General features: G+C 39.4%; 1 protein-coding gene across 2 annotated transcripts in view; it reads right to left on the reverse strand.

Moving 5' to 3' along the window:
* Positions 1 to 14,564: 14,564 nt before the first annotated feature.
* Positions 14,565 to 26,793, reverse strand: part of PLPP4 (phospholipid phosphatase 4) — a 53,273-nt gene continuing 41,044 nt past the window's right edge. Inside the window, exons 6-8 of one of the 2 annotated variants that reach the window (XM_027655305.1) lie at positions 22,484 to 22,654; positions 17,375 to 17,563; positions 14,565 to 16,041 (exon numbers count right to left, since the gene is read on the reverse strand). In XM_027655305.1, the coding sequence (XP_027511106.1) occupies positions 16,031 to 16,041; positions 17,375 to 17,563; positions 22,484 to 22,654 (371 nt within the window). In that variant the 3' untranslated portion in view covers positions 14,565 to 16,030. Of the gene's footprint in view, positions 16,042 to 17,374; positions 17,564 to 22,483; positions 22,655 to 26,793 lie in introns of those variants that run through there. The other variant, XM_027655306.1, reaches the window with a different exon arrangement.

Raw genomic sequence — 26,793 nt, forward strand, 5'->3', positions numbered from 1 at the left:
TTTAATGCATGCAGCATTCAGCAGCAAAAGCACAAAACAACCCTAAAACAAAAATAGATTCTTTTTTATGATTATTATCTTATAGCTTTTCATCTATAAACCTTTTTGAATACTTTAATGCAAAATTAAACATTTTGGTTAGAAAATATTTTGTTCAAAACCCAGACTGGTCAAAAAAATCTATTTGCAAGATTTTTTTATTTTCTTTTGCAGGGATATTTGACACAACCTCTATAGATACAGAAACTCTCAAAACCCAGGAGTACTAATGGCATAATGTAATCAATCAATTTAATTAATTGCTGAAGCTGGGTGTCTGTGTGAGACAACCAGAAGGGTGTGTTGGGGGACAGACAGCCAAGGTACCTCTGTGCTGTAGGAAAATAAAATATCCATGCAGTTGGCAACCAGACAGGGCTTAGAATTCATTCATGAAATTCCAGATACACAGATTTTAAGGATAGAGGGATATATTTTTCATAGGCGCAGGAGAAGATGCAGCCCAACAATTACAAAAAATTTACAAAAAAAATAAATTAAAAAATCATTGTTTTGAAGCTGTTTTCTAAAGGCTTGGAGCTTGGCTGGATTTCAGAAAATGATCAGTCCTGTGATAAATCTCAAGGTTTTGTGCTGAGCTGGTGGATTGAGCACAACACAGTTCAAGTGATGGATGTAAAGGATCTGAGGAACCCCAGCATGCAACTGCCTGTGAATTTGCTGAGTGTTCCTGCCTGGGGAGGTTCTTTGCAGGGCACCTGCAGGCTGAGGAGCTCTGGGATCTGTTCATGTGTAGCCCCTGCACGGCCTCAGGAGGGTCTGCTCCCTTTTCTGTACCCAAATTTTAGCCTTCTCTTTGTTAAATCAGTAAATTATTAACAACAGGCTCTTCCCCCTCCCCAGGCTAAATCAATTAAGGCCTTTCTTGTATTTGGTCTTCATTACCCATTACATGCATATCCTTAAGAACTATTTCCCATTCACTGGTTAAACTTCCCACTTCATATACTTGTTTTAATATTAGGACTTTTTTCTTAGTCTGCTTAAAGACCAAGTTAATCACAAGCACAAACAGCAGCACTTTCAGAGAAAGATGTGGTGCTATTATCTGAATGCTTTCCATTTTCCCTTTCATTAACCTCCTGTGCTACAAAACTGCTGCCAAGTCACTTTATGTGATTTACTGCTGAGATAGAAACACACCCTTTTCCAATCACTTGGAAAGAGATTATATCCATGCTTTTAGAAAGAAGTACAAGCATCCAGACAAGTATGTTTCTGTGCCTGAGTGTCTTTCAGTGTCAGGAAATGTTTGTGCAGGGCCATTTGCTGCAGAAATTTAACCCTGGCAGGAGGACCAGGCCAGGGGTATTCCCATCAGCCTTGCTGGGATGCCAAAAAACCTGTGGTCAATGCTGTGGCACCCAGCCACAACAGTCCTCAGCCTCATGTGTGTGAATCTGTTCTGGTAACTGCTAAAACTCCATTTTTCCTCATTTCAAGTAACATTTGCCAAGTGAGTGCATGTTGGAACTGCCAGGGGCTGGATGGAAGCGTGATGAACCCATGTATCTTTGAAAAGCTCAGGATAGTTTAAATATAAGGCCATTGGGTTCTGATCTCTGACTTCTTATAGTCTTTTAGGAGAGCCTAAATCTTGCAAATTAAATCTCCAGTGGGATCCAAGCCTGGCTGCCTTTAGCACAGGGAGATCTCATTGCAGTGCTTGGACCACGGCACTAGAAATGGGCACGTCCTTGAAAGTCACTTCCAGAGCTGCACTCAGACTCCCCTAAAACTGCCCATCCCCACAACCTGTTACATTTCACAAAGGAATGTGGAAAAAAGAGGCAAGGTCTGCCTTGATCCTGGGGACAGCAGTGGTGGCTGGGTTAGAGCTCTGCCCTCTTACCTCCCTCACACAAAAGCAGCGCAGACTCTGCGAGTTGGGAGTATCATTCTGATCTCTCCATTTAGTTACTAAAGTAAATTCACAAGGTCTTTTTCCATTTCAAATGTGCTGGTGAACCTGCTATGTGTGCCACCCAGCTCAGCTTTGTGAGTAATCTTTTGTCCACCTCCATTTTAAATTTTTTGATCAGATTACCTAATTCAAAGCTCCAACTTATTTTAAGGTGGTGGAAGGAAAAGTTGCTTCAGTTTTTTTCAACACAAATGAAGATCAGATCTGTATTTGCAACACGAATCCCAAATCCACCCAGATATTCTGAGCCAGTCCAAATTTCCTATCAGATTCAAGAGTTTCAGGACTTGGCTGTTCCTCATCACTTCTTTCAAAATAAAAAACGTAGGTGCAAGGCTTTGAGCCACATTAGTCAGATCCTTATAAAAAGGTGGTTAAAAGTTTGATAGCTCTGTATGACATGGGTTATTAGGAGAGGGCTGTGGCAGATACACTGTAGAAGCTGTTTAAAATAGACTAAAACCTGGATAACTTAAAAAAAAAAAAGAGTAAATTCTAAATAAAATATTAGAAGATATTCTTAATTCAAATATCTCTCAGACTGGAAAACTTTTAACAGAAAATAAGACAGTCAAGTTAACTATTTAATGCAGGCCTTTCCCAAACTGTAAGAAATTAGATTTCAAAGGGTATTAAGTTCAAATTCTCGATGGCCTGAAAATTGAAGGTACATCTGTTTGTTTTGTACTGGAGTCCCTGTCTGCAAGTCCAAAAGAGCTGAGGAGGATTTAACTCCCTGTTCAAACACAAGTGTGTCATTAGAAGAAAAATTATCCATTTAGAACATGTAGGCAGAGGGTTCCAAGAGCCTAAATCTTGCACTCACAAGAGCTCCAGGTGCTTTTTAAAAACTCCCTTGTGAAACTGGCTTTCAGCACTTTGCCAGTTGCCTTTTCTGATTTTAAACATGCTCTTGTAGATTATTAAAGATGTCTGTGTTTATTTTGGGCTAAGCACATAAACCTTGAGATATTCTTGGATTTGCTGGGCAAATCATCACAGCTCACTTGATACCACTTCTACCACCTACATTATCATGGTTTAGGGCTCTCCCTAAGACCATTTTCCCCACACAACTGTTTCCTGATTTTATGGTAATATTCCTTAAGTCCAACATCTCCGTATCAAGTGTATTTATTAAAATATCAAGATCTCCATAATTAGCATTATTGGCAAGGGGAAAGGATTCCTTCTAATTAAGCCATAAAACTAAGCTAATAAAAGTAGTTTTCCAGTGCATTTATATAAAATTTTAATTTCACGTTCATTGGTGTTTAGTTCCTTTATTAAGTCCACAGTGAGCTAATAACTTTTAGTGTGTTCCTTCTTCTAGAGAGGAAACGAACATCCAGCACTAGCAGTGCCCAAGGTGGGTGTAGAAGATGCTAAATTTGGTTTTCCAACTCTAAGAGACACAAACTGCAGGAAGTTGGTACAGCTACACTGCAAGAACTGTAGCCAGAGCAAGCCCAGAAGATCTGCTGCCATGTAAAGGTCTGTCTTTGAACAATGAAATTCGGTTTTAAAACACTCTGTTCTGATGGACACGTGCAAAGTACTGATGTTGCTTGGCAGGGTTAACTGGAGAAATGGAACATGTTAGGTTCTATGACATTTAATATACAAGATAAAGATTAATTAGAGATGCATAAATTACAAACAGTGGATCTTTATAAATGTAGCTATGCTAATTAAAAAAAAGAAAGAGGGGGGAGAAGTTTGCTGAGTTGTCTATCAAATATTAAATTAACTGAGTTAGGGAAGCAAAGACTTATTTCCAGGAGATCCAATCCTTATTTTGTGACTAATGCTAGCTGATAAAATTTTCCTCCCCTTTAACAGTTATTTGCTTATGCAAATAGCTATTTGCTTTTGTACTAGCAGTACCTTGCCCTCCTTAAACACAAGGTAAAAGTGGAGAAATTACATAGTTGATGAGTCAATGCAGTTTTCTGTCATGCAAAATATGGATTCATGTAATTTTTAATAGGACAAAATGAGATATAGATGTAGGATAATAGTACATACATCAGGTTATTGTAGATAAGCATTTCACAGAAGTCAGATCTATAACCTCCTAGAATCAATTAGCAGCAAATTGGATGGCAGTCCCACTGTGAAATTGGAGTGGACTTTTTTGTTGTAGTTTCAATATGTGCAAGGGCATTTTCTGAGTGCCCTGAACACTGTTTTGGTCCTCTCAATACAGGACTTAAAAGAAAGCAGAGGTTTACTAAGCTGCAATGAGGCACAACAAATGAAGCTGCCTCCTTGTAAGACTTGTAGTCCCTCATTGTTTTAGAGCTTGTACAACAATTTGGGGATAAAAAACCTGACTTATTTAGGTATCTAAAAGTCATACAACAGTAATGAATTTGACTGTTGCAGAAATAAAATATTCTAGAATGAATCTTCATTATCTTTCAGATTTTAAAGTTATGCTCAGAGTAAATATAACATGTTCTTCTCCATTTTGCTGAAAATCACAAACTGTATTTAGTGGAAGTCCTGAAATACTTGCTTTCACATCACACGTGATGGAAATCTTAACTGCTTATTTTTTTCTGTATGTGCTTTTTTATTTTTACGTGAGACAAAGATAGGAATTTTTTTCTATTACTTCTGGAAAATGAAGCCAGGGTTCCAAAGGAAACTGTCACTTTTCTAGTGCCCTTCCCTGACTCATGATATTGTGTTTTCTGTTCATTTAAGGCTTTGCCAAATGTTATGAAGTCTCAGGGTCTGATCTCCTGCTGCAGTCACATTGTATAACACTATTGCACTTTCCACATTGCTCTGATTTTAATTTTGGCCAACAGCTAGAGACACAAAAAGAAGGCAGCTTAACCATATCCTGAATGACCTGCAGCTGGGAGCCAGGGAGTCATTACAGCCCAGCTATGCAACCAAGGCCAGACTGCAAATGACTGACCCAAATTCAGCCTGCAAGGCTTGAGGGTTGGAAAAAAATTTTGCAGGATTATTTTATTAGTGTCATGGTCTGCAGCTTTCCAGGTGTTCTTGTCCTGGAGCATACACAAAGTAAAAGATCCCAAATACATCAGTAAAACAGTTTAGAGATATTTTTGTGCTGGGAGGCGTGAAGTTTGAAATATTAAAGGTGTTCTCCAGAAGTGACTTAAATTAATGAATGGCTTCAGATCAAGGCCAGAGGCAGGGAAAAATGTCACCACAGTCCTTCCTGCTTATCTCAAGGCAGAGTAGATCTCTAATCACTGTTGCATGCAGAGAAATTACAGAAGCTTTCCCATGGGATGAGGGATACATTCGTGAACACCCAGGCAGCATCCCAGGGAAGACACCTGATGATCACACAGTGTCTCACAGGCTTCCATTCACAGCAGGACTTTGTTTAATGATGCTGGTGACTAATCACATTGTCACTGCCATCCTTCACCCATGTAATGAGCTGGCATTCCATGGAAACCCACCCAGGAGATGCCACCTCAACCTCTTCTATGGGTCACTAATGCTGATGGCAACGTTCCATCTCTGTGCAGAAAGCCACATTCCTATGTGTTTCACAGATAAATTGTTACATTTGGCATTGCAAATTAATTTAATCTTACATTTAAACCCCCACCTATGGGACTGACAAATCCAAGCAAGTGATCTCTAGAGTTCAAATCGTTGCATCCTGAAGAATCACTCTTCTCATTCTTTCACAGGTAATGAATTCCCTGACTTGCTAAGTTGTGAAACAATCAGTTGACATTAATTTGGACCAGGCAGAGATTCAGTGGGTCATTAGTGGTTGTGTAGGAAATGTTCCAGTTATTTCCTGTGTAGTGTGGATGCTCAAGTGCAAGCTGCCTCTGGTCCTTTTCTCCCAAGAAGGAACATCCCTTTCCCAGCTCCAGGCTCAAGGTTTATAGCATACACTACATATTGCTCTTTTCCATCCTCCTTGGCTTCTCTCACCAAAACAGAAATGAGGGACTACTGCAGAAATTAGTGATTGCAAGTGGCCACAAAGTATCCATGACAAATAGCTCTGTGGGCAGTGAAGTCCCTGAAATCTGGAAGGAAAACCAGACCTTCTGACATCCTGCAGTCTCAGGAGTCACAAGAACTGGAATGAACAGAAGGCAGCTGTATCCAGAATAAATTCCCCATGCCTGTCAGGTGAATGGCAGTAATCTCCATCTGTCTCAGGGGTGGACTGTTGGAGTGTGCTCTGGTACAGGGGATAAACAGCCCTTCACTGAGGAAGCCTCTGGGGCTCACCCCAGCCATTCCCCAGCTCAAGTTTTGGAAAAGATAAACCTCTGCCTTGGAAGATTGCAAAGATTACCTGAATCTCCCTTTTGTGCTTTGCATGAAGATAAGGTAATCAAAATGAAGGCAGCCACTGCCTGCACAAAAGCAAAATGCTCAGCTGAAAGCATCTCAGTCAGCTGCTGATTGTGTTCCTTCAGCTCAATCCTCTGTTGTGATCCCATCTCAACAAAATAAGGAGGGACCCCGAAGCCAGGCACACTCAGGGCACAGAAGGGTCACAGCACAGTCATCTGACAATGAAAAGCTCTCAGTTGTCCAATAAAATAATAAGAGGCAGAAAACCCCCCCAAACTCTCAGCCAAAAATAAAAAAAATCCACAAAAAAGCAGGGAGCAACTCCAGTTTCATGTCCAGATTCTAATCGAGATTTGCACTTAGCAAAAAAATGTAAGGAGGAAGAAAGCATAATATGTATGATCAATAATTAACCTACTTGATTTTAACTACCTGAAAGAAAACTTTATTTAGTACCCAGCACTTAATAAAAATATGAATATTTTAATTAGAACTAAGCATTAATACTTAATTGCTTTAAATATTACAGGCATATTGCTCATAGAAGGGCTCAGAGAAGTTTCACATCTTGCTGAGGCTGCAGAGTAATTTTAATTGTTGTGGTGGTGTTAAAATTTCTTTAAATCTACCCTTCATTTTGATTTGCCCTGTTCTAGCACTTACTAGACTGACTACCAAGAAAGATGCACCAAAAGGCATCTGAAGAGGTTTTGGAAAGGGCACTTCAACCACATTCTCCCAGACTGGAGGCAAAGCTTGATCATGGAGTGCAGCTACAGAATTGAAAAGGGGGTAAATTATTTTGGGAGTTAACAGCTGCCAATACCAGCAGGAGCAAACCCCTTCTAAAGCTTCAAGAAAAGAGAACAGAGTTGTACCTTTTTTAAAAATGTGATCATAATAAGAAAAAGAAGTAATTTCATTGCTTTTTCCTAGGACAGCACTTCTGTGGGGAGGAACATTAACAATTATTTCTGTCAGATTTAAGCAGCAAATGGTTTTGCTGCCGATTTGTGTGGCCTCAAAAAAGAACTGCTACCTAAAAAATGAGTCAAGTTGGGTTTACATTTCACAGAACAAACCCTGCAAGTCAGTAACTTTTGCAACACCACATTTCTAATGAGTTGCTCTGACATCTGGTTACGGTGACCCTGGGAAGTGTAATGGCCAAAACAAAAAACTTTCACCAGTTAACAACACTGCAGATGAAGAGCTGAGGCTCAGCTCTTACAGAGCCACGGGGGAGCCTCAGAGAGCTGGAATGGTAACTTCTTTCAATGGCCTTTGTTTTAACGAGCACTGAACAAAGGATGAACAAAAAAAACCATCTCCTGCCTATTGGAGTTTAATACCAGAAGAGTAAAAGGAAAGATGAGAGCAACTTTCATCCCTCAAGCCCTTTCATGTCCTTCACCAGATGTTATCAAGAATTAAAAAAAAAGAAAAAAACAACCCCCACAGATAATTAGAAGTGATCCAAGCCATGTTCAGCACAGATGACTATCCATCCCCCCTCTGCATTTACTGTGTTGTAGGAAAGAGTGAAAGCCTGAATCAGAGCTCAAGTATCAGTTTGAATAATTGATATTAAGATTTGGTGAAATGGAACAATTTGACTGACCCAGTTTTACACTTCAGGGAAGTTTATTTCACGTAAACACCTATTTTCAGTTTATGAGGACTTTTTTTTAGGAGCTCTATCGTGCCTGCCAGCTCACCTCACCACAGACAAATTCACAGAAAATAATGCACAGTATTAATGCCAATATTGCCCAAATTAATTTCACCAGTGATCAAAGGACAGTTCTATTTCTCAATCACTAGTAACCACTTTAATTTTAGTATAAACCTTTCATTATCAGGTTGTAGATATCTGTATTTGTCTTAATCACAGTCAAGGATTTACTTGCAGCTGGAGGTTTAAAACCTCCTCTGGAACAGCCTAAGTACAGAGTTGTCTGTTGGCTATGAAAAAGCCCAAAGCCACTAAGCCTCATTTAAGGGCCTGATGTTGAGTGAAACCTGGCTCAGACCCCACTTATATGAGTCAGTTCCAGCTTCTCTGGATAAAATCTGGGCTGTTCAGCTGTATAACCTGCACTGCTCAAAGCAAAAAAAAAAAAACCATCATTTAACTGGAATAGTCAGAACCACTGCTTTGCAGGGGAATCTCACTTCCTCAAACCTCAGGGAATCACTGTTTAATAACAGCAAGCAATCACTGCACACCAAAGACACCGAGAGCCCGTTTAAAAAACCCTCACACCTAAAAGCTCAGCTGGGAGACTGTTTTTCTTTGCAGGAGCATCACCTCGCACAAGTCAGCGGGGGCACTAATGGAAGCGTAGAAGCGACCCAAAACATAAATAAACAATTTAGCCTGAAGACAAGCACGGGGGGTTTTCTGAGAGCACCTCACTGGACCATAAAATGTGAGTTGTGATGTTACACTGAGGGGAGGGCCAGAAGAAGAAAGTGTCTGAGTCTTTCTCTACTCACCTGAACACTGTGTGATGAGCCAGCCCCTCTGAACCTAACCTTTATTCCTGTAACAAACCCAGAGAGTAAATTATACCTCTTGCTTTCCTTTGAAACTAAGTGAAAATTTGAAAAATCCACCAGAATGGGGGAAGTGACAGAAAAGCTTTTAGTCTCCTTCAGCTGACAAGATGTATTTTTGTCCCGGTCTCTCCCAGCATTGAAATTCATGTCACAGGATTGTTTTGGATCACATTGCACCTGTTAGTTCTGGTGTTTAAACAAATTCCTCACAATTCTGATGCACCCAGGTGAACTTCAGCAAAGACTTCACAGAGGAACAGCAAGAGTATAGTCCCTAACATCTCCTTCACTCCTCTGGGGTCAGAGGGTATTGCACATCACACACAATCCTGAACAGCAGTGCTAATTATAGCACTGACTCCAGTATTTAGTGCATTATCACAACCTAATGAGGGACTCTTTCCACAATTTAACTAGTAAGCATCTTTCTTCATAGCTGCATTTACTGCCTTATAAATGGTTTTTATTGGATGGCCATTACCAGTGCCATTAAACTCCTTAAACCATCCTGTCACGACAATGGTTTTACAGAAAGATTGTAGGAGTAGTGTAACTTTTCCTCTTATTTTTACAAGGACAACATAAAATGGCAAAATATGTATTTACTTGCCTAATAATTCTGTCCAGCTTCTAAGAAATTACTATGAGCATTAAATAAATACACATAGAAAACAGGAATTGACTTCTTCAGCGTAATTATCCCATAAAAGTGAGGAAGGAAAAGATTAATAGTATTGATTGGTTATAAGCCAATACACCTTGGGTTAGAAGCTACCCTTTGTTTGGCAGATTGGAAACCATAAACACTGGCATATCTCCATTTATTAGCAGTTCACAGAAAAAAAAAAAACAAAACAAAACCAAAACAACAAAAAATGAAGATGAAAAATTTCCTTAGGTGACCAATTCTGGTTCCCTCCGCTGCAGAAACCTTCCACAAACTAAGGGCCATCAAGAAACAAGGACAATATTTCTGCTTTCCCTTTTATCCATAACACACAAGCTGTTCTACAGTTTCCTTCCATTAAATCAGGCACTGCTTAAACTTCACAAATTCAAATCTGGAAGGCACTCAAATTGATCCCAAATATAATAGAGGCTGTTTTCATCTCTTCATGGAAAATGTAAATCCACTTACCAATAATGAGTTCCTGTAGCACCTCTTCTTGCACCATCAGCCAGCTCTCTGTTCCTTCCAAATTTTGGTGCAGAATAGTGTTTGTTCCCCTTTATCCTACACTGAATATTGAGATCAGCTGTGCTCACCCCTTTTGGGGTTTTAGCAGCACAGGTGTTTTCTTTCAGTATTTAAAAAGGGGGGATTCCAGCTGATGCTAAAACTGGTCAAAAATTAAAAATGAAACTATTTCCCATCTGAACAATTCACAGACACAGAAGACTCACATGGAAATTTTGGGGAAGGTTTCTCAGCCCAGGATAGAATTAGGAAAGGAACAAATTAGGAAGGAACAAATCACCCACTCAAGAATAACCCTGTTACTGTGGGCATTTGCTTGACATGAGAGAGTTGGAAGCCTTGAAAGAGCAAAGGTGGAAATCCTTCTCTCCACATGTTGGCAAAAGGTTTCATACACTGAGATGTAGTGAGAGAACATGTTTGGATTTTTTTTTTTTTTGTCATTAAAATATGCCTAACATTACGAGTTTAGTTAACACATTAAATTAAAACTATTTCCTAACCCATTACATGCCTATGAAATGGAATTTTTGTTTGCCAAACAAGCCTCAGAAATGGGATTTCCAGCCTTTTGCTTTGTGCCATGATGTGTTTGTGGAGGCCAGCTCCACTCTCTTTCACACTCACTGATCCAGAGCATGTTTTAAGTTGCTTTACCTTTGTTGGACAATGCTGCAGATACAAATTCCAGCACAATCACTGCCTAGACAAGCTCACACCTCTTAGATCAGAGTGACATTGTGACATTGCCATAATGTTCTTTTCCCTTTCCTTTTTTTACAGTGTTATATTGGTTTCAATACCAACCTGCATCTGAAATCTTTTCTTGTGCCCTCAGTCTGCGGGAGTGGAAATGAGGATGAAATGGATTTTTGTACACACAAATGCTCTGTAATGCTGATAAGGATGTGAATAGAATACAGAAAGGAGATACTTATTCAACAGTCTGTTTATAAATTATTTGTAAATCTCACCCTCAATAAAATGGGGACTCCTTTCTCCTAATGATGCTGATAGAAGGAATTGAATAAAAAGCTCAAGGAGATTTTTGACAATGATATGACTCCTGGGAGCCTTCAGAGTCACATCCTCTGTGTGTCCAGCAACAGGCAAAGGCTGTTGGGGCTAATAAGTCAAACTTTCCCTTGCTTAGATCTGTTCCAGCAATTATCTAATGGGCACGGATCTTAATTAGCATCTCTTCTCTCTTAATCTTCTGACTGGTGTCAGAAAGTCACTTGGAGAGTGAAGGTAACTAGAATAGTGGCAAAAATGGCCTTATCTGTGGCTCTTGCATATTTTTTTTCCATGGTGGCAGTTGTCTTTATTTCACAGATTGTTTCCATGCAGTGACCACATGTGAAAAAGCCAAGAGGATAGAAATGGGCTCACCAGTCCCTCACAGCATCTCACAGGTCAGCTGTGAGTTGGCTCAACCTGTAACACCAGAAATTTGAAGAGCACAAATCTGCTTTTGGTCCACCTGTGAATTGGGCTGACAAACCCCTTGAAGTTAAAAGTGAAAGGGCATTTGGGAATTTCTCTTTACTTGTTACCCTTTCTCCCTTCAACACTAAGAATTGCAAAAGCCTGAAAAATTCTTAAAAAGTGCCTTTTGGTTTAAGAGTGAGAAGTTTTGTGTATCAGACAATGGCAACAAGAGTTCTCCTGTGGAAGCCTGTCTGGATTCAGCTGGGCCATTCTCTAATGACACCCAGTCCCTCCAGAGCTGCACTCTGTGCTGTGGGTGAATGATGATTATAATATGCAAGTACATTAATTAGACTTGGAAAGTTACAGATATTGATGCTGTGTTAACCCCAAATCCCAAGGCTCCCACTCTGGTATAAATGTCTGTGTAAGGGATTAAGCTGGGATAGGTTATTGCACATGTGTATTTGATTCTTAATATTCCAAGCTATATTTTCCTATTATTAATTTATGTTTAGCCCCAGTATCACCACTGCTCTTTGCAGGTCTCAGTTTCTCTGTTTGTTATCCATGTGAAATGGAGGTATTCCAGATTTTCCCACTCCTTTTATTTTCCAGGACCAGTGGTTCCTCACATGGGCTTGTTTAGAGCAGCCACAGTTGGGGCTGGTGAGGAAGAGAAACTTTATTTTCCTGCTCACAGAGGAGCTCTGGCACAGGTTCTTGAAATGAAATGAAGGAAGGCAGACATGATCCAGGAGAAAAAAAAAGTCACCATCAATTCTCTTCTTCCCATCATCAGCACAGAGGCTGTTCTGGAGATGAAAACAAGGGACCTGAAGGTGCTCAGAGGAGATGATCAAAAAGCACAGTTACATCTGTGAACAAGAGGCCAAATAAAAGCAAACCATATATAAAAATCAGAGCTTCCTTGTGCCCAGCCCCATCTACTCCTAGAAATAAAGTTGTTTTCAGGCCATGTTAAAAACCAGTATTTTACAGAATAATGCACGACTGCTGCAAACCTCCCAGTGAAATGAAGAGCTTTTTTGGCAAGCTAACAAAGGAATTCAGGCCAAAGGTTTAAGGTTCACAGAGCTGGTTCAATCACATTTCATGCCTGACATCCTGCAGTACTCATGGACTGGTTGGATGCAGGGCTGTGTTTTTTATCCAGTGGAAGCACCGAGGGAGGATTCTCCATTTCACACCCCATTCACACCTCCATACACAGACCAGGAACGTGGCTCATCCCCAAAAAAACGCCTCTTGGTTTTCCCCTTGGGAAGTTTGCTCAGAACCTGGCAGCAAAATGTCAATGGGCACATCTTCAGGAACTTCAGCACACATCTGCTGCAGCTCAGATGTTTTTAGTTGTCTGGGTTCAAACAAAGTCCGAGTCTGCTCTGAATGGTCTGTATGTTGATTTTGAGGCTATTTCTGCAAGTTTAAGCAAAATAGCATTCAGCCAGCAGGCCAAGCATCTGTAAAAGGAATCCCAGTTCAATCCAGTGTATCAGGAGTTATCCACCCAGTCTTGTCATTTTAATTTTATACAGGTTAAGTTTTAATTTAATGGTAAAATGATAATGTTTTTTCTCTGTTCAGAGCAAGTTCCCGAGCAGGGAATGATTTGCACACCTGGAGAACAGGAGTTCTCTGTATAATAAACTGTATTAAACTGGGTGCATCCTACTGGAAACTTCTAATTTAGTTTTAGCCTCTTAGGACAGCAATGTAGACATTCTGCTTATCAGATGAGTCTGGAGTGGACTCTAAGATGAGTATATATCTTGTAAAATGGGTAAGAATAATAAGAAATATGACTTCAGGTTGTGCCTGTGGATGCTAATCCTAACTGTTCAGCAACGTGGTCCTGCTTAGTAATTTTAAAATGCACTTTAAGCTGTGGGAATAAAACCCTAGTAGGTGCTTTAACTATCTAAAGTAGAGTCAATTAAATTAACTCATGTGGAACTATTTCTAACTGATCTTTACATTTTGTCCAATCCACTAGCTATACTGGTGTTTCTTGTATAATTTTGTTCATTTTGAATGCATTGTGTGCATTTGAAACATGAAAGCATATTAGCATAGCCTCGAGTTTTATTTTACAGCATTCTCTAAAGATTCTCTAAAGATAACCAATCCTACTGAATGCACAGTTACCAATGATCAATATTGATATTATTTTGCTTTCACTGTGCCTGTCTCAGCTGGCAAAGCACCACTGTGAGCACTGACACTGGGGAGCAGGGGACACAGAAATTTTATAGTTATTGTTACCTCTTGTGGCACTTGTGAACACATTCTGAACATCATCATCAACAGGAACCTGTCCAACCTTTTCACTCCCACCAACCCAACACTGCTCTCTTCAAGACTTTTCCCTTAGGTCAGAGCAACCCAACAGTTTTCTGTCTCAGGACAGATACATGTTATCACAAGAAAACAAAACTGCAGACAAATTAGTTGCAATATTTTTCTAATTATACCCCTAAAAATGTTAAGAGTGTGAGCAAAAATTGTGTGAAGGTTTTATTCCACCTATAGGATGTGATATGCTCAGTGATCCAGAGCAGTTCACTGAAGTCATCAGAATTTTAGTACCATAAAACAAAAGTGAGGCTTTTTCATCTGTTTTGTGGGGGGTTTTTTCCACAATCCATAGCAAAGTATTTTTTGCCATGGGAAGAAAGAAAATGAGGTTCTACTTCACATTAAATAGAAATAACTGGCTCTGTTCATTGAGGAAAGAAAACAGAGGGCCAAATCAGACTGCACTGCACACAACAAAATCTGAATGAATCAGTATAAATGCTCCAACTCCTTCCTAACACAATGCCTGGTTAAATATTCCAAAATTTCAACCTTGCAGGCTTACACTACCTTTTCCTGGAGGAAAGCTGAAGAGCATATTTTGGTTAAAGGAGGAATGCTGTCCCATTTCAATGGCATCAGTTTGTTGCTTATCAATAACAAAGTCACTTTAGGGCTTGGGTTTCTTTGTGGTTTATTAATGAAAATAACTTGCTAACTTCTATTCTTCTCAAAAAAACAGTGACACACAGATGTACAAACCCACATTCATGTGTTGTTTTATTGGTGCATTACAACATTACATTTCCTTCACACTGAGAAAGCATGAGATTAAAATACACTGATCCACAAAAATGCCTTCCCTATGCTGACTTTGCACTGGTGATTATGGCACCCACAGATCCCTCCACAAGTTTCATTCCATTAAGTCCTTCATAATTTTAATTACATTTTAATCAAAGCTTTTACATTGTCTATTTTATGACTTTCAATTTAATTATTCCCATTAAAATGTGTTATTCTTTACTGCTTTTCCAAGCTCACCAATTACTCTTGTAATTTAAGTTTTTATGCTGTGTTACACTTCATATCCAATCTTTTAACATCCACCACTCATCTGAGGGCTGTATAAGGTTTCCCCATCCCAAAGAAGACAGCTTGTTTGTATCAAAAGCCATTAAAACACTGGGAACGTGTACAGCACAGTTAAGAGGTCCCACTCAATTTTGAGAATAAGCCAGATCCATATAAAACCATGCAAAATGCTCTATGCATCAGTATTAAACTTCTAATTTGATTGAAGGGTTTTTTTTTTTTTTAACATTTGCATATAACCTGGAAGACTAGGGTTCCTGCTGAAAGAAAAAGCTGATGGCTGAGCCTTCCCCTCCCTCCAGGGCTTTCTTTAATCCTCCCAGGTGAAGTAACAGAAAATTATATCTGTCACAGAATTCCGTAGGATGGGTTAAAAACTTTATAGAAAGATTACACCTCCACTAGGCTGTGTGGGTTTCTAGAATTTAAGACCTCAATTACACTAGAGGAGTGTTCTGTGAAATCCAGCGCAAATGCTGAATAACTTGGCTTTGCTGCTGCTGGTTTTGGGAATTTGTATTCACCAGCAAACCCACAGCTATGTTTGGGTAATGTCTCTGCTGTAGAGTTCAGAATTCTGTAACTGCCAGTAAAACATCCCACCTCTCACTGGCAGAGTCAAACTGGTATCAGTTTTAAAGCAGATCAGGCCTGATTTCTACAGAACACTTCTGGGTTCGTGCCTAGTACATTCTGTTCCCTGATGTCACTTCCTATTTATAGTTATTTCTAAATATCATATAAGTTTATACATAGCAAGGTTGCATCCTCTTGTACACAATCATTATGTTTCTTTTTAAAGGGACTCTAATTCACTTGCTTTCTATAAAAATTCAAGTGTTGCCAATCAGGAAGTAGCTCTTCTCAAAAAAAAAAAAAATCTACAAAGCTTAGCTTTGAGAAAAGTAAATGGCAAGCCTTACATAAAGACAGTGAGCTGTTTGAATCACAAAATGCCTACAAGGCCAATGCATATTCCAACAGGAACACATAAATTGGAGTTATGGCAGCAGTCTCCTCCAGTCTAAAGCACCATAAGAATGGTCGTTGATCAACGTTCTCTTGGTCTCCTTAACCAGCAGCTCCAAGTGCCAGGATGTGGGCTGGAACATTTGCCTGCTTTTTCACAGGATACCTAAGGGAAAAAAAACCTGGAATCTGACATTCTGCCATCCAAAGGTACATCATTTCACAGGAATGTGATGTGTGCTGCGTAGTGCATACACATATCACACCAGAATCCTGATAATAATAAATTATTAACTCAAATCCCACACTTATGAACCTTCTCCACACCAGCAGCAGTTTGATTTGTTGAGTTTGAATTCAGGTACCAAGCCAGCCTTCCCAAACACCACGATGAGCTGAAAATGTGGAATGGGACTAGCAGAAAACTGTCTCCAGCCTTCCTCTGGACATGTGACAGTGCTGGAAACCACCACGAGCGTTCAAGGTCACAAATGAAAATCTCTGCATTTCTTTAGGTCACCAATGCTGCAGTGAGTCACCACACAAGGATGGACATGGCACACCAGGTTCACAGGAAACTCTGTGTCTCCTTATTCTCCCAGGTTTAGGATTTTTTTAAAACATTTGTTTTAAAGACTTCAGCTTGTTGCTCTTTTCTTTCAATTTGTTTGGATGGTAATTACTGCATGAGCTCTCAGAAAATGGCTGATGATGTAGTACCAAGTTTCTAGTCCATCCTATGAATACATATGTTATTGTAAGTTGATAATTTGAACAGCATGGAATTTCTTGAATGTGAGAATCATCCTGAAGAACTACTGATGCATTAAGCTTGGCTCTTCAAACATTTAACCCTTCATACCTTTCATCTGCTTTATCATTAGTAGCTCAGAATGACCTTGTCAAAACTTGGCAATTAAAGCAAAGTTTTACCGGCATATGGAGGTTTGTTTTTTTTTTATGTTAGAAGGCAACAAGATAAAAATAAGGATGATGCCCTAAATTATCAAATTATATGAAGAAATGGCTGGCCCCAACAGATGCTGAACACCTGGTGAAAAGTGCTGTGTGTACTCACCACCCATCAAAATCAATGAGTGCTGAAGATGACCAGAACTTTGTAGAGGATGAGTCAGTACCTCAGAAAAATCTGTTTCCAGATCTACTATATCCTCAACCACATCTCCTTAAAATTACTCTCTTAACCATTCTCTATATGGGATTGTTTGTAATTCTCTCCCCTTCCCTCAAATAGTCTGTTTGCAGTAGACTGAAAACAGGTAATTCAACAACAAGTCAACATGAACTGAAAAATTAACTTCGAAAGTACGATGACATTATGGCATTAAAAATAAAATATTTGAACTTCTCTTTATAAAAAGGAAAGAAACAAAAGAAACAAAAGAAAAAAAGTAAGAAACACTGTTAAGAGACCAGCTTGGAGGAAATGTGAGAAAGCTAAAAGTTCATTCTGCATATTTCTTAAAGTCATACGGGACCTTCAGTTATTCCCTCCAGAGGCAGCCCAGTAGCATTGTCTGCTGTCGGTCGCTCTTCTTTCTTCACAGAGTTCTGATCTAGCAGGCTGACGTAAGATTTATGACAAGCTGTGTTACCCAGAGGGGGGTAGTGCTGTCTGTAGCAAATATAAGCAAAAATGAGGCCAATGATCCCTCCAACGAAAGCATCTAGACAAAAAGAGCAACAAAAGCAGAAGGAAAGGTCAGCCAGAAGTGACAGGTGTAAACAGGAAGACATTTGCTTGACGTGGAAGTGTTCAACCCAGAAAATGTGAACTTCGAGTTTTCATAAAGAATTTGGAGCCAAATACCACAGTCACACAGGACACATAAAATCAGTATTTTGTGGGGACATCTCCAACGTTTTGAATACCTAAAATGCAGGTGGTTGGTTGTGTTTTGGGAGATGAACAGAGGGAACAGTGTGGCCTCCATGGGGCATTAAACACCCATGATGTTCCAGAGCACTGCTGACCAACATTTGGGGGTTGGCAACCCATGGATCTTCTTCCAGTGTGCCATCAGGTAGAGTGCCCACAGCCAGGTTTTCCATCCATGGACAGCACAGCTGTCCTGTGCTGTTTGCCATCCAGAGCTCTCCTGCTCACAGGTCCACCCCAACCTACTGCACTGACCACAGTCTGTTCCCTGCCCAAGCACCCCCAGGAAAAAAGGCAGTTACAGTGCCAGATCTGCTCATGACTGTTTGTATTCCAGGAGGAATTCTCCAGGGAGCAGGCAGGATGTAAGTGGAAAATTCTCTCCCTCCAGGCAGTGGGCCACTGGAGCTACAGCAGTTCACTTCTCCTGCAGCTCCTGCAAGGCCCCTGAGAAAGACAGCTGGCAACAACCACTTCAGGCTGGGTGAATTCTCACTAAAAGCACCTGAAAGGTCAAAGATTGACATGCCTTTGAACTGACTTAACACCTTCTGAATATCTTTCTTTTGATGCTTTTTACTGTCTCATACTCCTTCAAAAAAACCCAAAATAAAATAAGATAAAACAAGGCCATTGTACAAGATATTTGCACCTCTCACACACAGGTAATTTTAAGTTTTCTACAGGAACAGAATAGCACCTGAAGTGTCAGAAGATTCCTTCTGCTGTCAGGTTCTGCCTCTTAATAAAAACTCCTCTGATCTTGTGTGTTATTTCCAAACAACCAGAGGAAAATTTCCCTGGAAATACAGCCTGCCTTTGAAAGCCTCAGATTGAGCACAACCAATAAATGGAAATGAACAAGAGGCACTGCCTAGAATATGAGTTGGTAGCACATTTTATTTTAACCAGACTTATTAAGCACCATATCATCTGTGTGTACCTGTGTTTCCATCCTTTCAATTACAAAGAAACCACAGTGTAATAAAAATGGTGAATCATTGAGTTTAGTGACAAAGAAGGCGAAATCAATACAAATTATTTTTGACTAAAGTCGTCAAATAAAGATTAAATTCCCCAGCTTGTCAGTCTGATATATATTAGAACAAAGGTATTAGAACAAGGTTCAATTTTCAGTGGGTGACAAATGGTTTGTATTTTTTTCTCATCAGAGAAGTGAGATTTCTTTTAAGAGGAACAGCTAGGGCCAGAAAACCTGAAAAATTTAATGTTGAGATGGATGAATTTAAGAAATGTGTTTATAAGTCATGGCTGAGTAAGAGGAGATCCCTTCTAATCCTTCTACACACAAAAGGACATAACAAATCTATCACAAACAGATGTAATAGAGGCTCAAGCAAGATTTTAAAAGGTGATTGTGTGTACACAGTATTTGGAAGCAGATGGAATCTTGTCCTATGCACACAGAGGCTGATTTTGCACCATTCAGCCTGTCCCTATCAAACTGTCATGGTACAAAAGGTACCCAGGGCAACAATTTTCGCTGTTTCAGCATCAATCAACTCGTAAAAAATTTAGTTATTGTGACAAGATTAATTTTCTATAAACCTGTGTTGGGTGTAATTCTCAGATTACTCTGCTTTAATTGTTGACTGAATATTATCCCAGCTGTTTTTTTATTTTGCTTAGCAATAAAGTCAAGCCTATGATTACTATATTTAATCATGGAGAAACACCACATTTTTGCCAGTCCCCTACAAGTTCCCTGGTATTTTAAGACTTGCTGCAAACTTGCCCAGATTTTATTTCTTTCAAAACATTTACATGCAAATTATGTAACTCTGGGCCTCAGTTTGGGCACCACAGTAATGCAGATTCACAAATGAGTTATGCCAAAGATTTCTCACTTACTGATCTTGTCTGGGGGTGAGGAGCAAACACACAGGCAGCTATTTTGACTCCTGTTTTTGAAGACAACAATTCTGTCTTTGTTTGAGCTTATGGGAGCCATAACTTACTTTTTTTGTTTTGTTTTGTTTGTTGGGGGTTTATTTTGGTTTGGGGTTTCTTTTGTTTGTTTGTTTTTCCCATAAAGGAAAAAGAACATTTTTCAGTCTCAGTATTTAACTTTATTTCCACTTATTCCATAAGTAAACTAAAATTTCCAGAATTAGAAGTCTACAGAGAGATTTAGGGACTAAAAAGCAGTCAATACATTCTGGATTCACAATGAAATATCCTAATATTCATGAACACCAACACTAAGATCTTGAATATTACTTTCTTCAGCCAAACTGAAAAGAGCTCATAAAGTTCTCATAATATTAACCTCGTGAGCCCACTCAATGGCTTTTTAATATAAGGATTCTCCACTCCATCTTTCACCTACAGTGTGCTCAGCCTTGGACATTAAACTGATGGTCCTTTTACACTCCCCACAGCTCAGAAAAGGCTCCAGCACAAAGGCACCATAAATAATTTAACACAATTAGCTGACTCTGCTGAGCAGAGAAGGCAAGGCCTGAGGTTCTGTGCTGGGTATTCCAGAGTGAACTATTCCCTCCCTTGAGAACACAGTTCTTTTCAGGGAAAAACACAGGTCACCTGCAGGATAACTTCAGGAAGAGCTGAGTTTCCAGCTCCATCTCCTTAAAATTCAAAGACAAAACAGAAGTAGTTGTGATGAGCAACAGTCACAACCCCCATGGGTGCAGTTTTCCTCTGTGGTGTATAAACCATGCCATAATAACCAGTGTTTCAGCACATAAATAATTCTTACTCTTGGCAAGAGACAGTACACGCTGGAAACACGTGTCCAAAACTGGAGAGTAAACCTGTACATCCTCTTCCCATTCATTCACACTGCTCCCTTTCTCTTTAACAGGCAGCTCAAACCAGTCCAGTGCTATGAGAAATAAAAATATGGGGTTTTTAGGTGTATTGGGAAGTTGTAACATATTCAAGTCCCAGACTGGGACTGGGAATCAGGGACTTTTTCAGCCGGATAAAGGAAATATAAAAATTCCTAAAAATTAAAATCTTTCAGGGCCATGTGAGAATTTTGCACACAGGGAGGTTCTCTTTTCTCTTTGGGCTAAGAACAAAAGAAGATCCATCATTTTTGGTAGAGGATGTCCAGTGGCCAATTGGAAAGAAGGGAAAGCCCCTTTTCGGAGAAAAGAAACATTTTTAGGCAAAAATGAATATATTAAGCTTATCTGAAAAAGGTGGGGATTTTGTGAAACTATAAAACTGAAGGGGTCTTTTTCCCCAGAAATCACCCACCCCCATCCCTCTGTGCCACTGGAGGGCATGAGGGAGAGAAATTGGGAGTGAAGTTGATCCCAGCCAGGAAAAAGGGAGAGGGGGAAGGTGTTTTTAAGATTTTCTTTCATTTCTCATTGTCCCGATTTGATTGGTAATAAATTGAACTACTTTCCCCAAGTCAAGTCTGTTCTGCCCATGCTGGTAGTGGCTGAGTGATCTCCCCCTGAACTATCTGAACCCATGAACCTTTCATTGTATTTTTTCTCTTTTGTCCAGCTGAGGAGGGGAGTGACAGAGTGGCTTTGGTGGGAACAAATTTCCAGCCTGTCTTGGAAAACAGGAAAACAATATGTAACTAGTATTAACCAGATAATAGAAAGGAGCACTCATGACCTTGAGGGGAGCACAATTTGCAAGGCCAGCAGTAGTGCACCAGCAACACCACATAAAGCCAAGAGGACCTACATAACAGTATCAGAAAGTATGGCATTTCCAATAGGAATATAGGGACAAATAGGGCAAAAGTAATTACAGGCTGGTTTAATTAGTATGAGGGATGAGCAAAGCAAATGGGAGATGGCAATAAAGAGGGTCAAGAAATGGTAGAAAGAATAGATGGTAGTGTTTTATGAATTGTGCCTCAGTAATATAAGTGTGCAATTAATAAATGGCATAGTCTTCTGTTGGATTCCAAATTTTAGATATGAGAAAAGAAACTGCTAGGTTTAAACAGAAAACCTTGAGTCACAGATGCTGGGGAAAAACCCTTTTCAGTAACTTCATCATTGTGGATTCTTCCTGCCTCCTCCAGCACAATGGAGGAGACTCTTTGCATGATGTTATCATGTGCCCTGCCCAAACCAGAGAGACCATACCCTGACTTGAACAACCTATTCAGAAGATCCACTGTGTTTTATCTCTCCTTTTGTGTTACCTGTCCCCCCCTGTAAAATCCCCCAAGTTAAAGTGGGTTTTTGCCATAAGAGGTAATTCCTAAGACCCCCGAGATTTGTCAAACCTGTTTTTTCCCTTACCTCATCTCTGGAAAGTCCCCAGTTGTAACAGAATGAATATGCAAGCCCCCTGTTGAAAATGTAAACCTTGAACCCTTTAAATATGAAGTTGTGAACCCAATAAAGGATTCCAGTTTTCTGCCTCCCCTGGGATCGTGATAACTCATTGACCTCTGCAGTCTTCTACATCAGTCTCACACCTGAATTTTAAAGCACTGAGACAACAGTCTCTCTGTGACAAACACACTTAATCTGACTGGGAAGTGACTGCTGTGAGGGAAGAGAGGGGGCTGTGGCAGAGACCTGAAGCTGTGAAGGTCAGTGTTGGTTAACTCAACCTCTCTAGGAAACCTCAGCAGCCACCCGCACCATCGTGTTTTAACTGTCTTGACGTAATTAAAATGAAATAAAATAAAATAAACACGCAGATAATTTGAAAAAAAAAAGTTGGAAAAAACCTGGCTCACCTTGCCAGTGATGTTTATAATCACACATCCGTGACAGGGCAATCATCATGGCACAGTAGAGAGGCAGGATGGCTGCACAGAGCCTCCAGCTCTTGCCCCGGCCACTCTCGGTGAAGCAGTGCAGCTTCCCAGCCAGGTAGAAGGTGGTAAAGCCAAGGCCTGAAAATGCAACTGATAAAGAAAAAACACATCACTACAGGGTTTTATTTTTATCACAGCACAATACTAGCCCTCAAGGTCCTTTAAGGTGTGACAGCAGGATTCCTCTGCTGCAGAGAAGGGTTGGACATTCCAGGGTGATAATAAAGTTGAAAAGACCCATCTGCAAAAAACTGAGGGAGCTTCAAAATTTAAATGATGATTCCCATGTAACCATATCAAGGATGCTGTTATAACTTAGTATTTTAAGAGGATGCAGCAAATTGCCTTCTTGCTTTGTTTTGTTTTTTAATAAAGCAATCACGTCCTTAACAAACTTTAACAAAACCCCATTTTTGAGGGGCTGAATGGGAAAAGACACATTTTCCACAAGATCCAGGACATACTTATATTCTCCACAGCAGGGGTGTTATCAGTGTGGCAATGCAAGTAGTGCAGGCAAGTGAACACTGCAAAGCAAATTGACTTTCTTCTCATCCACACTCAGCTTTCACATAATCTGACAGGTCTGCAAACCCTGTAGTACCTCTAGACATTCCCCTATGCAAGAGAAATTTAATTTATTTTTTTTTCCCTTCAGCAATTTGCCTTCTTCCTCTGGGGGAGACATCAGCTGTGAAAAGAATGCCCAATTTTATTTGCACACTAAATGAAACATTTAAGCAAATTTTTTAACTCGAGTCACAAAAGCTTTTTCGTGCTTCAACTTTCAGCACATCTTTCCTGATTTTAAACCTTTTCAAAAACGTCAAGGTTCAAAGCAGAAAAAGATTCAGACAGTTTGTACTGTAATTGAATTATATTTCAATTCAAAATCTAAAATGAGATTTTTTAGATTCCATTAACCTGTTTCTATAGAACATCACATGCAGTGATGAGAGAACTCAGGCCCCAAGTTTCTGTACTGAATTTCTTCCTTGCTGTGGCTCCTCACCTTCCAGAGAGATATTAGATTTTTTTATTATTATTTTTTTTAATATGCATTTCTATTTCTTGAAAGAACCAAACATCTGAATATTTTTTTTCTGTAGGAAAATTAGTGCTGCAGCTGAACATGTAGCTCTGTGAAACACATCTCTTTTCTTCAATCACAATGACAATCATCATACTCAATTTTGCTTTTGACTGCAGAGATCAAAAATTAGAACATGAGCACACAAACCATAGAGAGCAAAATCATAAATATTTATCATAAAGAATTTGAAATATTTTTTTTTCTGATTACCTTTATACTTTCAATCTTTGTGATATCTAAGCAACTCTATAAGAAGCAACAGGTGGCATATTTATGCAACCATTTGAAATACTTTTTTTTTTCTGACTATAGTTTTTACCTTTGTTATACCTGAGGAACTCTATAAGGGGTAAGAGGTGACATTCATAATACATAATATATAATTCTTTTCTGGTTCTACTTTCAGCCAATGTAATGGTAAAATCACTACCAGTGCTGGGTCAGATGCAAATCTTTTTTTCCAATCTCCTGATAGAAACCTTCACCTGAGGTTACCAAATGTCAGGTGGGTAAAGCAACCCCTTTGTGTTCTGCTGATAAATCCATGGGAGGGTCATTTTTAGCTGCCAGTACAACAGAGTGCTTTCCCAAGTTTGTATTCCACAGCCTGGATGCAACTACTAAAGATTTGCATTTCATCTTCAAACACCCAGATAAATCACTCCCCTGCACAGCTGTGGTGGAGCCAGACAGAATGCAGATTAATCATCAAACCAGCACACCAAATATGTTGTTTTCTAGATGTTTTTTCAACCACTGCTGATTCCATATTTGTCAGAAGACGGTGGGAGGCAAACTTTGAAATGTTAACAATCCTGAATAAATAAAAGATTTCTTGCAGACTGGGCCACCTTCTTGCGTGCAGACCTTTGAGAGCTGAGCAAACCTGCTCTGCCTTTCAGGCTGTTGAACAAGAAGAAATAATTTCTTCTGACATTTCAGGGAATTCTTGAAATGAATGTATTTTCCTAAAAGCAGCATGTCTTGCACAGAAAAAGGCTGTGAGATGCACAGTCAGAGCTCCAGGCTATACCCACCATGAAAAAAATAAAATTATGATACTAACACAGCTCAGAAAATTGGAATACCCCCCTCCTTTTTCAAACATCCTCTCCAACTCTTAGTGCCCAGTGTAGACTGACAGACCTAAAACAATAAATTAATATTTCTTCTTGTGCCTCTCACATGTGTTATATTTGCCATGACAAAAAGCAACTCTGCTCTTGTCTGTGCTCTTCCTGTTGCACCAGGTGATTTTTGGGGCACTGTCTTTTGTATCAAAGACCTGCAGTTCTTTACAGGCTTGGTTTTGGGGTGGGGTTTTTTGGATGGCTAATAAAACACATTCACATCTGTGTGAGCAGACACAGGGTTGCCCATTCTGCAGACTTCTGGAACCAGAAACATATCTAAACTCACCTGAGACTGCAAAGACAGGATTTTTTGCATCATTCCCTCTTCCATTTGAGTAAATGGAGTGACCCAAATGAAATCTGCCTTGGATATGCAATATCAAATGAATACTTTCAAATACTTCTTCTCAAGAATTACTTTTGTCTTTGTATTTCCATTTTTCATCTCAGGTTATTATTATTTTTTTTAGATCTTCAGAATTAAAATCTGAAGACAGTATTCCCAGGCAGAAGAATCAATTGCTCTGTGGTTTCATTTTCAGGCAATTCTATAATGCCTTGCAATTTAGAGGGCTTACAGAAATACTGCCCAAACTATAAAATAGGTGTTCAGTTCACACAGACTCATATTCAAAGTTACTGGCATTTACCAGGCAATTTTAGTAGCAATTGTCAGTAGCAGCAGATTTAGCTAAATGGGCTTTAGAGAAAATCTGGTGATATTTAAAAAAAAAAAAAAAAACAAACCCAAAAAACCCCAAACCAAACCAAAAAAAAACAAACAAACAAACAAACAACAAAAAATCCCCAGAATTTGTGGGGTTTTTTGTCAGGATCTGCCACATTTCCAGGAGGAGGTGCTCAGGAAGGAATATGGAAGTTCAGGAGACTTGCACAAGACAAAAAGGAGGATTTTGTCTTAGATGCCTGATGTGTTCCTCTGAACCAAAAGCCAGGAAGAGACTCACAACCACTCCTCTAGGGGAATTTACACCTAATATAAGATGGAAAAAAGTAAGATAATGATGCTCCAGCCCGTGGCTACGGAACTAACATCTGCAGAGATGCAAAAATTCACTCTTCAAGAATCCTGGGCTTAAAGCTGCTATTTACCCTGAAGAATTGGGCAATTAGTAGAATATATATATGAGTCCTTTTTCTAAAAGCTGAAGTCAGTATCTCACTATATCACCAAGGAAATGCAAATGCACACATACACATATCAAATGCCCTAAATTATTACATGGTGCCATAACAAAAATTATCATTTTGCATAACAAGATTCCAAAGATGCAGCAAAGCAACGCTCTTCATTTACGGAAATAGTTCTAAGTTGGTTTCTTCCAGAAAGAAATTAAGACTGTTTATAGAAAGGAGGCAAGACCACAACACAAAATGCCAACCAGGTCTCTTTGGAGACATTGATATAAAAGGAAATAAGAACATCAGTCTGATTTAGTTTAAAACAATTTTAACACAACATAGATGTTGGTGCAAATTCCAGGTACAAATATTTAGATTATTTTAAGTGGTGAAAGAGGAGAAAGGAATGAATCAAATATATAGTAAAGGGAAATGAGATATTTTAAACCATTGGTGTAGCTAACTCAAATCAAAGTCCTGACACCACAAGCTGCTGGACAGAGGAAAACCTCTCCTAAGAAAAGCCACAGGTTCTACCAGGGCTTGACAAAATGCTCTATATTTTGTGAACTGTTCTCTTTAAATGAGCCAGCTGTGGTTCCTTAAGAAATTAACAGAGATGAAGGGGATTTTGGAATGAAAAGGAAAAATTTAAGTCTTACAGGAACAGGTGCTATGAAGTAACTTATAGGAGATAAAAGATCACACCATATTGCTACTTGTAGCATGTAAAAAACTGCTCCCTCTTGGGCATTGTAATTATTGGAGTAAATAAAACTACATTAGAATCAATTGTTCAGGCTGTTTTATCATATTCTTTAAAAAAAAAAAAGGTGACAGCATCTGGAGACACTGCAGGC

This window comes from Corapipo altera, unplaced genomic scaffold (genome assembly GCF_003945725.1).
Source record: "Corapipo altera isolate COAL_440 unplaced genomic scaffold, ASM394572v1 180, whole genome shotgun sequence".
NCBI classification, from domain to species: Eukaryota; Metazoa; Chordata; class Aves; order Passeriformes; family Pipridae; genus Corapipo; species Corapipo altera.